The 16734-nt window shown below is 43.8% G+C and overlaps 1 protein-coding gene and 1 pseudogene across 3 annotated transcripts in view; one reads left to right on the forward strand and one right to left on the reverse strand.

The window, feature by feature from the left end:
* The first annotated feature begins 4603 nt into the window (after positions 1 to 4603).
* On the forward strand, positions 4604 to 16332 carry USP18 (ubiquitin specific peptidase 18). 2 transcript variants are annotated; one of them, XM_081927322.1, is made up of 11 exons: positions 4604 to 4778; positions 5750 to 5920; positions 6913 to 6953; positions 8563 to 8708; positions 9011 to 9090; positions 9937 to 10083; positions 11203 to 11298; positions 12276 to 12443; positions 13702 to 13833; positions 14699 to 14748; positions 15075 to 16332. In XM_081927322.1, the coding sequence occupies exons 2-11, from the start codon at positions 5837 to 5839 to the stop codon at positions 15127 to 15129; spliced, it is 999 nt and encodes a 332-aa protein (XP_081783448.1). In that variant the 5' UTR covers positions 4604 to 4778; positions 5750 to 5836; the 3' UTR covers positions 15130 to 16332. The 2 variants fall into 2 exon arrangements, with proteins under 2 accessions (XP_081783448.1, XP_081783447.1); XM_081927321.1 differs by having other exon boundaries at positions 4605 to 4778; positions 6857 to 6953.
* Positions 15829 to 16734, reverse strand: part of LOC309379829 (aldo-keto reductase family 1 member C3-like) — a 29029-nt pseudogene continuing 28123 nt past the window's right edge. Inside the window, exon 9 of the transcript XR_014173329.1 lies at positions 15829 to 16684. The product of XR_014173329.1 is annotated as an aldo-keto reductase family 1 member C3-like (transcript). The remainder of the gene's footprint in view (positions 16685 to 16734) is intronic.

The following is a 16734-nucleotide window of genomic DNA, read 5'->3' on the forward strand; positions in this document are numbered from 1 at the left end:
GGGTTAAGAACTTAATTCGTTCCGGAGGTCTGTTCTCAACCTGAAACTGTTCTTAAACTGAAGCACCACTTTAGCTAATGGAGCCTCCTGCTGCTGCTGTGCCACTGGAGCACTATTTCTGTTCTCATCCTGAAGCAAAGTTCTTAACCTGAAGCACTATTTCTGGGTTAGCGGAGTCTGTAACCTGAAGCGTATGTAACCTGAGGTACCACTATACCAGTTAGTACCAGTTAGTACCAGTATGGCATGGGTGACACAGGACTCAGGGGCTGTTGCAACATCCCTGGTTAGGACTTATGCTTCAACTGTCCTACATTCCAGGTACATAGCCAGAAATTCTGAAGTGAGGAGGCTGAAGGCAGTAGGGAATCATTGCAACAGATGAAACACAATAGTCTAAAAGATCTGGAATTACATTGGTCTGTGTTATTTCTTTGTAAGCAATTGGGTAAAATATTGGCTACACACCTGCTTATAACTCGACAAAAAAGGCTACAAAGTTTAATTTAAAAAGGAAGAAATAACATTCAACATTCTGGAAGGGGGCATGGAATATCTCCAAGTGGGCTAGGCTCCTATAGTCATTCCTTCTTCTTCTTTTTTACCCTTGCCTTATAGCTACAGAAGGGACGCGGGTGGCGCTGTGGGTTAAACCACAGAGCCTAGGACTTGCTGATCAGAAGGTCGGCAGTTCGAATCCCCGCAACGGAGTGAGCTCCCATTGCTCGGTCCCTGCTCCTGCCAACCTAGCAGCTCGAAAGCATGTCAATGTGCAAGTAGATAGATAGGTACTGCTCCGGCGGGAAGGTAAACAGCATTTCCGTGCGCTGCTCTGGTTCGCCAGAAGCGGCTTAGTCATGCTGGACACATGACCCAGAAGCTGTACGCCAGCTCCCTCGGCCAATAAAGCAAGATGAGCGCCGCAACCCCAGAGTCGGTTACGACTGGACCTAATGGTCAGGGGTCCCTTTACTTTTACCTTTATAGCTACATCAGTAGACAGCCCGATTTTCTGATACTTGTTCCAGGTAAAAGATTTTCCCCATTTTATCCTCTGGAGATATGTCAGGGATGCCTTTAAAAAGTTTTATTATTATGCACTCGCATGTGCTAGACTTGTGTGCATTTCAGCCCCCTCCTCGTTCCAGGTGACCTGTTTATTGAGCCTTCTTCCTGATTTGTTTGCACCCACTTTGCAAGGAGGTTAGAAGACCTTGACCATTTATTGAGCAGTCACTCTGATTTGTTTGTGGGTGGTCTCATGACATTGCATCAACAAAGTGTTACTCCACCTTTAAGTGCATTTCCCCATCCTTTTTACCAAAAATAAAAATAAAAATCCATTTTTGGGGGGAGAAACAAGTACTGTTGAATGTACATAAGTAAAATCTTCTATCATTTCAATCCCTTGCTACATAAAAAGTGACGTTGTTGTTACCATAAAGTAATGTTGTTAATCATAAAATATATATCGTAAGAATATTTAAATATATATAATGTTACACAAGAATGTCTTGTTTAATTTTCTAACTTAGTGAGGCAATGAGTCCCAGAGAACTCAGTTCGATGGGCTATTTGTAATTAAATAAGATAATTTCATTGAGATTACTAAGTAATTAAGATCCTAGAAAAAAATCAATCAAATCAGATATTTCCCAGTTTAAACTAATCCCAGAAATTACTTAATTTAATATCTCTTCAAGCAACATATGTGGATTTTTACATTTCACATTCTTTTCTTCCAGTAAGAAATTGGCATTTTTTTAAAAAAAACAAACCCAAATCTATTATCCTGTTGTCAACCTAATTATGTTTGTTTTATCAGACCTTAGCAAATTTTCTAATTCAGGAGGGTCTGCTTTTCTCCTCATCACTGACATACAGCGGTATGAGTTACTGTTAGAAGATTAATGATCATTCTTGAGGAAATTATTACATTTCTGTTGCTAACAATTCTTAGAATACACAGATACATTTGACGCTTGTGACACATTTATTATGGCACAACTATTCATGGGCTACAGCTATGGGTGGATGAACTCGTCAGTTTCATTTTCTCTCAATTTGTAAATCCCCCCCCCCCAACTTGCTAAGTTTAGTTCTCCACATTTTTGCATTAGTTCCTTAAAAAAGGACTCATGAAAATTTATCAGCATTTTAGAGCAAATTTATCCTAATATACATATTGCTGGATATACATGTATTTGCAATTCATTTCCCCATATAAAATGCATTTTTGTATGTTAGTTTCACCAATATATGCATTTTAATGTACGCTTTACCCTGGCACATACATTTTTGTACACATTACCTGGCTTGAAAACCACATTACAAAATTCAGAGAAGTGTAACTTCTGAAAGAGGGCTGTGTTTCGTTTTGTGTATTGCTCCTGAAAACGCAGGTTTGGTAGATTCATCTTTACATGAACGAAATGGATGAAATTTTCCCCTCACTCCTAACTACTGTCCATCAGGTGCATGAAATGGCATTTTGAGTTGCAGGCACCAAATCTACCTAGTTGTGGGGAGGTTTGTAAACATGAAGGTCAGCAAGAAATAAAACGTAAAAGGGACAGGCCTTGATAATGGCTTTATTAACAGGGACTGTTCACTGTGGCAAACCCAGACACCGGTTCTTGTCCCCCGATCTACTGTGGCAACACCTTTGGGGAATATTCCATTTCTCAATTTCCTGAATGCATCCCCTTCGCCTCTGCGGCTCTATGAAACGAAACTTGTCAAGCTACCTAACAGGAGGGCTGGGGAAATGCTATGTTCCGTATCGTCTGAAGCAGTCAGGTGGCCAAACTGGTGAGGACATTTTTAAACCTCTCAGTATTTGGCACACTGGGTCTCTCCTAGCCCTATTAGGAGATGCAGGGAAATTCAGCCTTTGATCTTCTGCATGCAAATCATGCGGTCTCCCACTAAATCACAGCTTTAGCACATTAAATGAAAAACAGACCTGAGGTTTGACAGAAACCCGCTGAGACCAGGAAACAATAGTAGCTGAGCTCCCACTATTGACATAGGCAGAAGCGAAGAAATGAAACTTAAAGGCTGTGGGGAAGGTCTGATCACTGCTGATTGAGGCAGCTGTCACTCACACAACCCAGCAGGGGGGGAGTGTGTCATCAAGTCCCAACAATTGAAGGCCAGTGGATTAGGGGGCAGAGATCATATAATTGTTCTCAGTGTCAAGTCACATTTCCTGAAAGAATCAGTTGCCATAACTTGGCTTAGGATGAATCTGGTTATGCTGGTGAGATTTACCATACAGTGGTACCTCGGGTTAAGTACTTAATTCGTTCTGGAGGTCCGTACTTAACCTGAAACTGTTCTTAACCTGAAGCACCACTTTAGCTAATGGGGCCTCCTGCTGCTGCTGCGCCACCGGAGCACAATTTCTGTTCTCATCCTGAAGCAAAGTTCTTAACCTGAAGCACTATTTCTGGGTTAGCGGAGTATGTAACCTGAAGCGTATGTAACCCGAGGTACCACTGTACTTTTCTCCTTCCTCAGGAGGAAGTTGCACTGATCTTAGTCAGGGCTTATTCCCTAGAAAGGATACACAGGACTGGTCATATTTAGGAACGACAGTTCAATCCTATACTCAGAAGTAAGCCCATTGACTTCAATGGCACAGCCAGGTAAGGTATAATGGATGTCAGCCTCATTGAATTCAGTGGGCACTTCCCTCTGTGTAACATACAGGATCAGGATCAGGGCCAGATTTAGGTTTGATGAGGCCCTAAGATACTGAAGGTAATGGGGCACTTTATATTTTAGGGAGCAGGCTGGCAGGCGCGGCCCATTACTTACATCATAGGAGCCTACACAACACAAAACACTGTTGCTGTATGTAGGTTTTATTTTAGTTTTATTTTTTGGAAATCTACATCCAGTTTTTTCTTTAATTTTTTTTGCGGCCCCCAAGAGAGTGGGGCCCTAAGCTATAGCTTGTTTAGGTTATATGTAAATCTGGCAGTGATCAAGGTGCCAGTCAGCAACATTATTTGAGATCACCATGATTAAAAATCATCCCTAGAGGGCATCTAGATAAAAGACAGTCTGCAGTGGCATAGCATTAAACTAAAAACAAATATCTGCTCACCCCTCCATGCGGGCATTAAAAAAACCCAACGTATCGGACCCTGCTTAGCTACCCCCATCCCTCTAATAATTGAAAATGCAGAAGCGCGCCTAACGTGTGATCCAGTGCCGGATTTACGTATAAGCTAAACAAGCTATAGCTTAGGGTCCCACTCTCTTGGGGCCCCAAAAAAAATTTAAAGGAAAGAAACCTGGTTGTGCATTTCCAAAATATAAGACAAATAAAATAAAACTAGCCTGCTCGCCTGCTCCCTAAAATATCACTGGTTTGCTCCTATTAGGTCCATAAATTACCATATAGCATATATTCAACACACAAAAAAACAGCGACAATTTGTTGTTGACAAAGGACAGCTGGACATACAAAGGGCCCCATTACCTTCATCAAACCTAAGCCCGGCTCTGGTGCGGTCCCTTTTCTGCTGGAAGCGGCTGGGGGCGGAGCTGCTCCGGAGCCGCGCTTAAGTTTCACTTTCCAAGCTGTTCTCTCAAAAGGGGAAATCAAAACTCATCTCGGCGGCTCCGCTCTGCCCTCTAGCCGAGGCGCGCCGCGCTCAGAAGGGAAGCTTGGCAAGCGAGGCGCGGATGGGCTCGTTTCCACGCTCGTGGAAAGCGAAGTGAAGCGGAGCAGCGAGGAGATCCGGGCGGCTGGCGGTCGAGGCGCAGTAAGTCCCAATTCTTCTCGTGCTCAAACGTTGCATATTCCGTTTGCTTGCTTGTTTTTTTTTTTAATATTTCAGCCCTGCGGAGAGAGTCGATGCTCCACTTGCTTTGGGAAAATAGCGCTGTTTGCACGACACTCTTAGTCTCAGGGTCGTGGGTTCGAGTTCTGCACTGCAGCGGGGTGGACTAGATGACCCAGTTTTGTGATTCAGTTCTTAACTTCATTCTACCGGGATGGCTCTTTGCGATCAGGAGCGCCTCCCCAGACTTATCAGCAGGTTGACAAAAACTACTTGTTCAGAAACAAAATAATAGGAAATAGAAAGGAGCCCCAGAGGGTTCATTGGGTTTACTCCAAAATTAAAGGGTGCAGGGTTAACTGAGCGACATGGATATTCTACCTCCGTTTTTAACTCAGAAACTGGCGTACTCCTATAGCGGAGAAAATTTGGTCTGCCCTATTTAAAAGTGCAGCGAGAGTCTCTTGTTGAAGTCCGGGTTCACCTAGTGTCCTCCAGATGTCTCTGATAAGTTAGATCAAAACCCCCAAATTAGCCAGCCAGCCCTGTGATGAGGGGGAAAGAGAAAGAAATACTCTGAGCATGTGCAGGTTTTCATTTTAAACACACGTACATCATAGCACCATCGTGAACTTCAGGAATAACATGGCATTTGCTGCTGCTGCCCTGGTGCTAAACACATTTGCATGGGAGTAAACACCATTTTGTTGTAGGAAAGGGTAATATATGTTTAAAGTGAAAAAGAATAAAATATACCTGCCTGGCCAACTGCTCCAGGTATATGACATTAAAGAGAATAAAAATAAGAAATGATGATGCACGGTGACCAGCAAGCCCTTCTCCCCCTCCTGGAAAAATAGCAGCAGCAGCAACAAGAGACAACATAAGATAAAATGAGGTGCTTGTTTGGGGGTTAAGTGATTTGCATCTTGTCTATTTGTGTTGCATTATAGTACGTTTGATGGGTCAGAGAGCTGGACGTCCAAAGCCAAAAAGGACATTCAAGCTGGAGGAATTTCAGACGATGACGGCCGAGGCAGATGAGGAGAGCTCTACAGAGGAAGCTTTGGAGACGTGCAGCCAGAAGCTCCAAGAGATTTGTGGGATGGCAGACTCAAGAAATGGTACTTTTAATATTTTTCTTACATTTTCATTTCTCAGGGGTGGGGAACCTTAGGCCTGGGGACTGACTGTGGCCCTCTGGGACTCTCTGTCTGGCCCTTGGCACACACACCTCGGGCCCCACCCTCTCCCAAGCTACGCAGGTGTCCCCAGGCCACACCCCTCACCAACCCTGCTTCAGACCCTCCTCATATGTTTTTGCCTGGCTGAAATGTGTTCTTGAACTCTGATAAGACTTCTTGCTTGTCTGAGTGGAAGGTGAAGAGCAGGATGTGAGTGTGTGTAGAAATTACCCTAGAGTGCAACGGTACTTTTATCTTGCTTGTCTTTGGCGATCACTCGTAGCCAAGTAAGATTGTCTTCCATGAACACGGTCTCAACAGTGAGTCCATAAGTGACTGTGGAGGCCAATTTTAGATCCACACATCCTTCCACAGTGGGGACATAGGTTTCCGGGAGGGAGTTGATAATGGTGAGGGTTCGCCAAGCATGCCTTCCTCTTAGCACCTTTCTCCCTTTCGTCCTGAGTTCAAGCGTTTTCAAAGCCCATGACGCTCTTCTCAAACTGGAGCGCTCGCAGGCCAGTGTTTCCCAGTTGTCTGTGTTTATACTACATTTTTAAAGATTTCCCTTGAGTCTTTAAACCTCTTTTGTTGTCCACCAGCATTATTCTCACCTCAAATGACCAGTTTTGGCTTGTGCATTGTTTTGAAAACAGTGAACCTTTAACGGTGAACTTAATCAAATTTATCCCCCCACCCCCAAGTTTCATGTAATTTAGCTTTAGATTCTATGCCTATTTACACTGAAGCAAGTCCACCCCCCCCCCGCATGAAATCTAATCCAAAGAAAGTGCCCATAGGATTGCAACCATAAGTCAAAAGTGTGTCATTCTCCCTGCCCTTAACCAAAGCCGCTTGTCTGGGTCTTATTTCCAGGAGCTGTTGGCCTGTACAATATTGGACTAAACTGCTGCCTCAACTCCTTGCTTCAGGTCTTGTTCATGAACAGACAGTTCACTATGATACTCCGGAGGTGAGTGAGGATCTCCCCACCATCCTGTGCAGTGCTTTGGATCAAAATCTCTTTCTCTAGAGGGCAGTGGGGTGGGGGAAATGCGTAATTCGGGTTGGCATATTTCACAGAGTAAAAATCTGGACAAAAAAAGTTGTTGAGAGCTTTTTTTGGCGATGACCACAACCAGAGTGTGCACAAAACAACAACAACAACAATAAGTAAAATAAATAAATAAATCGAAGATTAAAAACCAAACCTCCCCAAACGTGGACAATTGCTATAACTTGTAAAAATGCACATAGGCCTCCCAAAAGAGGACATGTCTGGGATTTCCTGGGCTTATGGCAACCCTAGCTTAATTTAAGAATGGAGCATTTTTTTCCACCCTCCAAGAGCAGTGGTTTGGATTCAAATCACTGTGTTTTTTTTTTTTTAAGCAAGTGATTTTAAAATCAACATTTGTAGACTCCTACTTAGGATTAGCTGAACCCAGGTACAGACAACTTGTACACAGGTACTAGATAGCATTTCTGTGCACTGCTCTGGTTTGCCAGAAGCGGCTTAGTCATGCTGGCCACATGACCCGGAAGCTGTATGCCTGCTCCCTCGGCCAGTAGAGCTAGATGAGCGCCGCAACCCCAGAGTCGTCTGTGACTGGACCTAATGGTTAGGGGTCCCTTTACCTTTACTAGATAGCATGTGAAGGCCCCTTAGACCATAAGAAGAGCCCTGCGGGATAAGACCCATCTAGTCTGCTTTCCTGTTCTCACACTGACCAGTTGAATACCTATGGGAATCCCGCAAGCAGAACCTGAGTGCAAAAGCCCTCTCTGCACTTTTGATTTGCAGTAACTGGCTTTCAGAGGCATATCACCTGTAACAGTTGAGGGAGAACAAGCCATCACGGGTAGTAGTTACTGACTGACTTACCCTTCATGAATTTTTCTTATCTGCTTTTAAATCCATGCAGGTTGCCATAGCTATATCTTGCAGATGCAAATTCCATCATTTATGGAGTGTGGAAAGCCAACCCTGGCATTTAAACCTTTGCTAGGTTCCTGCTTAAACTTCCATTTAACAAATGCATTTGCAAGTCATTATATGTGTGATTGGGACACAGGTGGCGCTGTGGGTTAAAGCCTCAGCGCCTAGGACTTGCTGATCGAAAGGTCGCGGTTCGAATCACTGCTGCGGGGTGCGCTCTCGCTGCTCTGTCCCAGTGCCTGCCAACCTAGCAGTTCGAAAGCACCTCCGGGTGCAAGTAGATAAATAGGGACCGCTTACCAGCGGGAAGGTAAACGGCGTTTCCGTGTGCAGCTCTGGCTCGCCAGAGCAGCGATGTCACACTGGCCATGTGACCCGGAAGTGTCTCCGGACAGCGCTGGCCCCTGGCCTCTTAAGTGAGATGGGCGCACAACCCCAGAGTCTGTCAAGACTGGCCCGTACGGGTAGGGGTACCTTTACCTTTTTATATGTGTGATTACACTTAGTTCTTTAAAAAAACCAAAACCCTTTCTGTTGTGACTTTTCTTCAAGGAAGTGTGGTTAAGATGGTAGCCTTAAAGCATGAGGCCCGTGCTTTCTGACTGTGAAGTGCGGTGATAGCTTCCCTTCTTTCTGTTGCCAGGATCAAAGTGCCTTTTGAAGCTGCGGAGCAGAAAGCAAGCGTCCCTTATCAAATGCTCTTGCTTCTGGAGCAGATGCAACGGAGCAAGAGAAGATCTGTGCATCCCTTGGATCTTGTCCGCTGCCTCTCAATGCACAATGTGAAATGTAAGGAGCAAATGGAGCCTTTCTGTTCCCCTAGGGAGGTGTCATTTGGAGGGTGGGGGTTGCTTATAGTTAATAACTGCTCTCCCCCTACAGAACACATGCAGAGGTGTTTTGATAAACCTCTTCGGAAACGGTAGTCAGGCTGTGTTTGTGGATTGATGGGGCAAGAATGGAAGGTTGGCTGCTAAAAATATAGAGAGAGCATTGGAATCTGGAGGAAAGGGGCGAAAATAGAGGAATTTGGGAAAGGCATAAATAAGCTGTTGTGCTAAATTTTGCTTGCGCCTCTTCCTTTGGTCTAGTGCTTGTTCTGTATGATGCTTCTCAACTCTTCTTGATCCTCTGGAACCTAATTAAGGACCAAATCACAAACGTGAATCTGGTAAGAGTCCGCATTTTGCAAAGGAAAACATGTTACTTCCATGTTGTATGCAGACACAATGAGTTACCTGCAGAGGCCTTTAAAGTATAGCCAAGAATAGTTTTGTCTCTTGTTGAAAAATCAGAACTTATGATGCAGGCTTATGTTCGGAGCCCTGCCAGAGAGTTCTGTATAACTCTGCAAATAAATCAGTTAAGGTAGCAGAAATGGGATCTGCTCCCCTGGATCTCCCCCCACCATGGCTACTATTTAAGAAAACATGCAATTGAAATCACACTATTATTCTAACTTGCAATAAGGCTCTGAGTTGTGCCCTTTTAATTTGCAGAGTTCCCATCACACATAAAATACAAAACCCAGAAGCATGTAACAAAGACTTTGATAGCATAAACTTAAAAATACTGAGTACAGAACTCTCTCCCCTGCCCTGCTCTCCATTTAAAGTACACTGTGATCTCCTATTCTGTTTATTAACTTTATAAACAGCTTTTTCATTCAAAAATGGTGTATTTAATTAAAAAATAAAATTAATCCAACCATTCTTTTTTGGGGGGGACACCCACAGCCTAGTAATAAAACAATAGTAAACATAGACAAGAAAGCAGGATAGCCACCATCTTGGATGGCTTTAAAAGAAGATTAGACAAATGTCTGTGTTAGATCTGCTGAATAGAGGATTCTGTAGTGAGGCAGATAATTGGGCTTGGTGATGGCTTTATGCTTGTTTTCACTCTACTGGGCACCAGTTTGAGGCCTGTCAGTGGAATCACGCAAAGAGCAGTGCTTGTTGACAACACAGAGCACATTATTTATTCGCTTCTGATTTTCTCCTCCCCTCTCTTTAAGGTTGAAAGCCTGGCTCTCCTGCACACCATCCAGCTGCAGCAGAACCTAGTGTGTCAAAAGTGCTCAGTCGAAATGAAGAAGGATAGCAACTTGCTGATGTTCCCACTCCCAATGTTTGATTCTGATTCTCACCCAGTCAGGACATTGGTATGTGAAGAGGGTCTCCATCTCATTGTGCTTCATCCCATTTAAGCAAATGGGTCAGAACTGGGTTTCTAGTGTGGTGCTCTCTCCTGTCCTGTAGAGGGTGTGCTCACACTGAAAGCTTAATATCAACACAGTGTTTCTGCTGCGGAAGGGCCCCAGAAATGGAAAGTGGGGCAGAGGAGGCTAAACAAAGAAACAAAACTCCAGAAAGATTGGTTGGGGAGGAAGGGGAAGACTCTTGCTGTACTCAAAACCCGTCAGATCATTTTCTAGGGCTCCACAACCAGCTGCACCACCTTGCTTGCTGTTTTCTGGGGAGCAGAGCTTTTCTGTAGAGGGATGTTCTGAATGGAGTTCTGCTGTATGGAGAGAGCGAGAGGCTGAGAGTGGAGGGGCTGATCCCCAGACTTCTAGAAATGTGCTTCTTGTTCTTCTTCAACATGTCCAACCTTAGGAAATCAAAACTTCTGGGGCTGCCAGTGGCTCTCTGTTTCAGTATGTGACAGGGACTCTGCAGGAAATGGAGGCAACTGCCCATACAGTCTCTGTCAGGCATCATACTGCCATCACTGTGGTCATGGCTTCAAGGTGATGCTCACCTGTGTCAGGTGTGTGCATGTGGCCAGGTGGGCCAAAGCAGTGGCCAAGAGGGCAAAGTAAGAGGCAATGATGATGATATAATATTAAATTTACATACCACTCTTCACCTGAAGATCTCAGAGCAGACAGATGTGGGAGAACTTTGCAAATAAGACCTGGTATATGGGTGATGGTGGGTACTTACCTTGTCTGAAGGTAGATTCTGAGACACAGTAATCCAGTGTAGTAGCATATCTGAAATCAGGCCAGAGCCAAAATGGAAGGATTAGCAGAAAACCCCATGGATGTTGCTCCAGACTCCTTGGAGGCAAGTGTAACAACTTTTTAAAAACCTATGGCTCCCACCGGGTTGAAGACCTGTGTATTTTCCAGAAATACACACAACGTGCAATTGGTACCAATTGCATGACTTGTAGCCCTCCAGATTCTTCTGGATTCTCACTCGCATCAGTGCCAGCCAGCCAGCATGAATTCCTCTGGGCACTAATCTCTGCTCTTTGCCTTATTCAATCCTTCTAGGGAGATTCACTGCGTTGTTTCTTTGCGCCGGAACAGCTGGTGGATGAAAATGCATGCCACTGCGAACAGTGTGGCTTGGAAACGCCACATCTACGGGTAATGTTGCCTTTGAACGTTAATTGGCAATTCAATCCTTGGAGCTTCATGTTGTTTCCATGTTGGATGAGGATATTTGTTCATAGAAGAATCATGGGGTCTCACTTTTGGCCATTATTGGCAGGGCATTTTCTTTGAATTCAGAAGGTCCCAGATTCAATCTCTGGCATCTCTAGGTAGGGCTGAAATTCTGGAGAGCTGCGGCCTGTCAGGGTAGATGAGACTCAGCTAGATGGAGCTATAGTCTGGCAAGGCAGCTTCATGTGTTTCTAAGGTATTTACACCCCAATTCACAAGGCGGTTCCCACCCTGTATGAAGTGGTTGAGGTGACTGTGGCGTTCACACAGGGTCCCTGGACGTTGACTGTCTATTGATCCCTGTGCCACCACTGCGATCACTTCCCCGCTGCCACCAACCCATTTTTCTCGGGTACACACTGAGTCCAGACAGTTGTTAACATTAAACCAAATAAACAAGTTTATTTTATAAGCATTAACAAGTTTATGGTTTCAGATAATTTTTCTTGTCAGTTTCTTAATCTTAGTTTCTTTACTGACCTATACCTTCCTAATACCTTCTAACTGATTATCCCAACTATTTTAACTGACTCCTCTTAACAGATTCTCTCACTCTCTCACATCAAACTAGCCCAACCCACAGACTTATCCTCCCTCTCCCTTCCCTAACTCTAGACTCACTTCTTAACAACTCTAACTCCTCCCCTTGGGTTCCTATCGGTTACACTTAGTTAAGCTTTTCCTTATGACCCAGTATGATGTCACACACCTAGAAGGGCAAACGCCACAGTGACTAGTGGCAATTTGCTAAACACAGCATTGGGATCCAGATTTTCAGAAGGGTGAAAAGGGCGTGATTTCTCTGGATCAGTAGTCCCTCCCTTGCTTTGCAACTATTTTATGCTGACCTCTGTATTCCAGTCTTTGTCTTTCATTGTTGGTGTGCATTGATTTTGCAGGGCATGAGAGTTACGCGTCTGCCACAGACATTGATGCTGCACCTAAAGCGTTTTTGCTGCACAGAAGGCAGTCAGACCCGGAAAATCAGCCATTCCTTAGCCTTCCCACAGAGCCTAAATTTCAGTGAGATCCTGACGCCAGAACAGTACAACCAGGATGCACAGGAGGTGGGACACTTACCTGCATCATCATTCGCTTCGGACTTAGAAGGCATAATGAAATGGCCCAGAGTGGATGTGGAGAACTTCTGGTTCTTCCAACATTGATGAAGTGCAATTCCCATCAGGAAGCATGGTCAATGGCCTGGGATGAGGGGGGTTATAGTTCAGCAATGTCTGGAGGACCACAGGTTCCCAACCTATGGGCTAAAGCAAGAAGGTGCCTTGCCTGGACTGAATGTTCAGGTCCCCTGAGACTGCATCTGTTTTCACAATGGTCACCCAAGTGCTTTCATCACATTCTGGGATAACTTATTCAAGAACTTCAGAGCAATATTAGTCCCAAGAGTGGAAGTTTGCATTTTGTCCACCCTTGTTTCTGTGGACGCTGTTCTAGATGCTCTCAGTATTATGAAGCAGGAATTAACAGGTCCCAGAAAGGGATGTCATTTCAACTTCAAGGTTGCTATACTGTTTGTTCTGCAACAGTATTTGAGGAAGACATTGTTGTCTCCTATCCCCACCCCACAGCAGAAATTCCCCCCCTTAAGAGGTATGTTCAAGGGAGACATAAGGATGAAGCGCTTTGGTCGGTGGGGAGTCAGAGAAGCACGATGGTCTATTCTCTAAAAAAAGCGGGGAGAATAGGTAGTGCTTTTTCTGGGGGTACTCAAGGCTCCGCAGTACTGGCACCTCCCCCCCCCCAATGTTAAAAGTGTGGCACTTACTGTAAGAACTTCATGGTGAGTACCACCGCCTTTTTTCTATTAAAAAAGCACTGGGAATAGGGAATTAGAAGTGCTATGCAACTTAAACAATGGAAAATGGAAAACATTTCTCTAAATTTGAAATGGAGATTAAGCCTGCCGAAAATGTTGTTTTGGGTATATTGGACCCCAAAACATTTATTTATTTGATTTGCATTTCCTACAAGGAGCTCAATGTGGCATTCATGGTTTCCTCCCTCCCCATTTTATCCTCAAAACAATCCGTGAAGTAGGGTAGGCTAAGAGACAGTGACCAGTCCAAGATTACCCAATGAGTTTCATGTCTGAGTAGGGTCTTGAACCCAGGTCCTAGTCCAACCACGACACTACACTGGATCTTTATCTCAGGAAGGCACTGTCTAATACAGAAAGATACTGGAGGTGTAATGCTGGAAAGGCCTCATTGAGGCATATGATGTGGTCCTGTCCAGTGATAGTAATTCCCTGTTTTGTATCTCTCCTGTCTTCCATTGAAAATATCTCTCTATGACTCTTTCCAGGATGATGGGTTGTATGATCTGTTTGCGGTTGTTGCACACTCGGGATCAGCTAACTTTGGTCATTACTCTGCATACATTTGGAGTCTCGCGGAAAGCAGGTGGTATTGCTTCAACGACTCGAGCGTCTGTCAGGTGAGGAAGGCAGCCTATATGTGGCGTTGTGCCTGCTTCTCTTCCCTTCCACCCCTCCCGGCAAAATCAGGGTCAAATGTGTGTCAGCGCATTGAAAAAGGTTGCAAGCCATGCTGGATGATGGTCCAAATCCAGACCTAATTGTGCACAAACAAGGAATGGGCATTTGAATGGATGTCAGAATGCACTTCCCATTCAAAGCCATGTATCACTACAGATAGACACCTCTGATTTATGCTAGTGGTTCCTGATCCAGCTAGGGCCAGTTGTGAATAACGGTGCAATCCTATACATGTCTACTCAGAAGAAGGTCCCATTGAGTTATGGGACCGGAGTCTTGGGCAATTTTATAGATTTTATATATAAAACATGGGTTAATTGGCTTGAGTCTGAAGCAGCCCTAATTAAAAGATAACCAAGTCCAGTAGCAGCAAAAATGACATAGAATCATAGATTTGTGGAGTTGGAAGGGATTCCGAGGGTCGTTTAGTCCAACTCCCTGCAATATAGGAATCTCAGCTAAAGCATCCATGACAAATGGCCACCCAACATCTTTGGGTAATATTTAGAACAAGATGTGTGTAAAAGGTCTTAAACCTCTGCATAGTGGTCTGTGAAAAGATCTTTACTTTAAAAGTGAATTACACATCTGCTTAAAAGGTTAACCCAAGATTTTTTCAATTAAAAAAAATAAATACACACAGAGTCATCTATCAGCTGTGTAACAACTTGTAATAATTCTCTTCATCTATTATAAGAAAAAATTTTTAATATTAGCTCTATATTTTATGTGCTTTTGCAATGGATGTGAGTGGGGTTTTGAATCTGTCTCATTCGCTTGCTCCTTGTACTGTGTATTCTGCAGGTATCCTGGGATGATGTCAAATGTACCTATGGAAAAGCATATCTCCGCTGGTAAGGCGGGCTGACTGTTTTTTCTCTTAATCCTACTGGAAGACCTGGGGGGCGGGTGCTGGAGGAGGCAGTGGAATGAGTATGGCTGGCTGTGTGGAAAACAAAATAAAAAAACCATTGCATTTTGGTTTGGAATGAGCTGGTTTCAAGATGAGCTTTTTCCACCCTAGGTGTTTATTGTTGGGAAGAAATTGGATCAATGGTCCAAGTAGGTATAGGGCATCTTCTTAATCCTGTGTACTCTGTTGGATAGAGATTTGAGGATTAACTACAGGTTGACCACAGTGCTGTTTGGTTTTGACTTGCTTATTTTCTCCTTCCTGTAGGGGTGAAACAGCCTATCTCCTGGTTTATCTGAAAAGGAATTGTGGGAAGCTCTGATGATCTGATTGACTCAGGGCAACCACTGGGAGGTTGCAATTTTTGTGTCCAGATTTTCCAAATACCAGATGACTGACTGTCCATCAGATTTGTGCAGGGGAGTACAAGTGATACATGAACTCAATGCACCAGGAATGGAGACCTTTTGGAAAGAAGGCTCAGAAACACACACTTTTATCTGCAATCTGTCTTTGGAAGTTAGACAGTGCCTCACTTTCAGACCCTCTGCAGCCGGCTAGTACAGGAGACAGGGCCAGTGGTTTAAGTGTCTTGAGACTTGTATTTTCACGAGGATACTGAGAATTGTTCTAAGAGAGCTTATACTCCCCTGCCGCCACACAGTGGTCAACACACTTTTCATAAAACTAGTTCCCAGGATTTTCTGCACAGTTGAGCCAGCTTATATGCAGCATAGAATTACCCTTCATCTCCCCATCCCAACCTCTCTGTTCTACCTCAGCCGTGACACTTCTTAGCTGCCCCTTTATAAAGCAGAACCTGCAGGGGGGTAGAGACGATGGCAGATCCTCGCATATCACATGCAATGGGCTTCTGGACCCAAGAAGTACAGAGGTTGGGATCTGCTAGGCATATCAAAACCAGCTGCAATATTCAGTCTCCTTTGCTCACACACTAACATGGAAGCATTTACTTATAGTAGGTGGTGCAATTTTATTTCAGCCATCTGCGTGTTAGATGTTTCTGGGAATGGGTGTCACTAGTAGATGGTGCAACTCATTTAGAAAACGACTTAAGCATTTGTCCTACACAGGGTTCAGGCACTCTTAAGCACATTTGATTTCAGTGACTTCAAAACAGGCAATTTAGCATGAGACCACACAATGTAGTTCTGTCTAGCACAGAAACATCTGTTTGGATAATCCTATTTTCCTAGTATAGATAGGAGTTGCATACAATCTCCGTTAGCATCTTATGCTTTATTCTAGAAGTTCACTGACATTATTATTTAGTATATATATTATATAAGCTGCTTGCATGAAAATAAAGCAGCTTATTGTGAAGCAGCCCTGCTGTTGGCAGATTACCTCATTTAACTTTAAATTAAATTGATAACTTGGATAAATTTGCATTTCTTGCTATGCCACAGGAGTATTTGCTTTTATTTATTGAGTTTTTCTGTGTTTTGCCTTGCCTTGTAAGCAGCCTAAATAAAATAAAAATAGCAATGGGCTGCAAGAACAACTCGAGACTAAGACTAATTTTTCCAGGCTATCAGCTAAACTATTTTATATTTATGCTCCCTGTATTGTATTTATGCTCAATGGGAATACTTATTAAACCAACATGTGTGCCGTGCTAAATAGGTGCCTATGAAAACAACGTCGACGACAAAAATCCTCTTATTTCTCCTCCACTTCTGCAGATAAAATCAAAGAATCATTCACACGGCTAGAGTAGCTTTCATTTGTGCTGAAATGTATTTTTGATACTGTGAGTGCTGTGGAACTATGGTGGCTCCATAGAATGGGAGAGGGGTGTGGGGATGAGTTGTCATTCATCATCTGGTGGCTGATAGTTTGGGTGCTCAGCAAATCTGAAACAAAACCAAAGAGTCAACCCTCAGAGGCATTGTAATAATAATAA

Source organism: Podarcis melisellensis (assembly GCF_964234715.1).
Source record: "Podarcis melisellensis genome assembly, chromosome: 10".
In the NCBI taxonomy this organism is placed as follows: Eukaryota; Metazoa; Chordata; class Lepidosauria; order Squamata; family Lacertidae; genus Podarcis; species Podarcis melisellensis.

Bases quoted from the DNA above. Each gene is read 5' to 3' on its own strand.
- USP18 (XM_081927321.1), top strand. From the start codon at position 5,758: ATGGGTCAGAGAGCTGGACGTCCAAAGCCAAAAAGGACATTCAAGCTG. The intron at 8,709-9,010 runs GTAAGGAGCAAA...CCTTTGGTCTAG, and splicing joins CTCAATGCACAATGTGAAAT to TGCTTGTTCTGTATGATGCT. The intron at 14,749-15,074 runs GTAAGGCGGGCT...TCCTTCCTGTAG, and splicing joins GGAAAAGCATATCTCCGCTG to GGGTGAAACAGCCTATCTCC.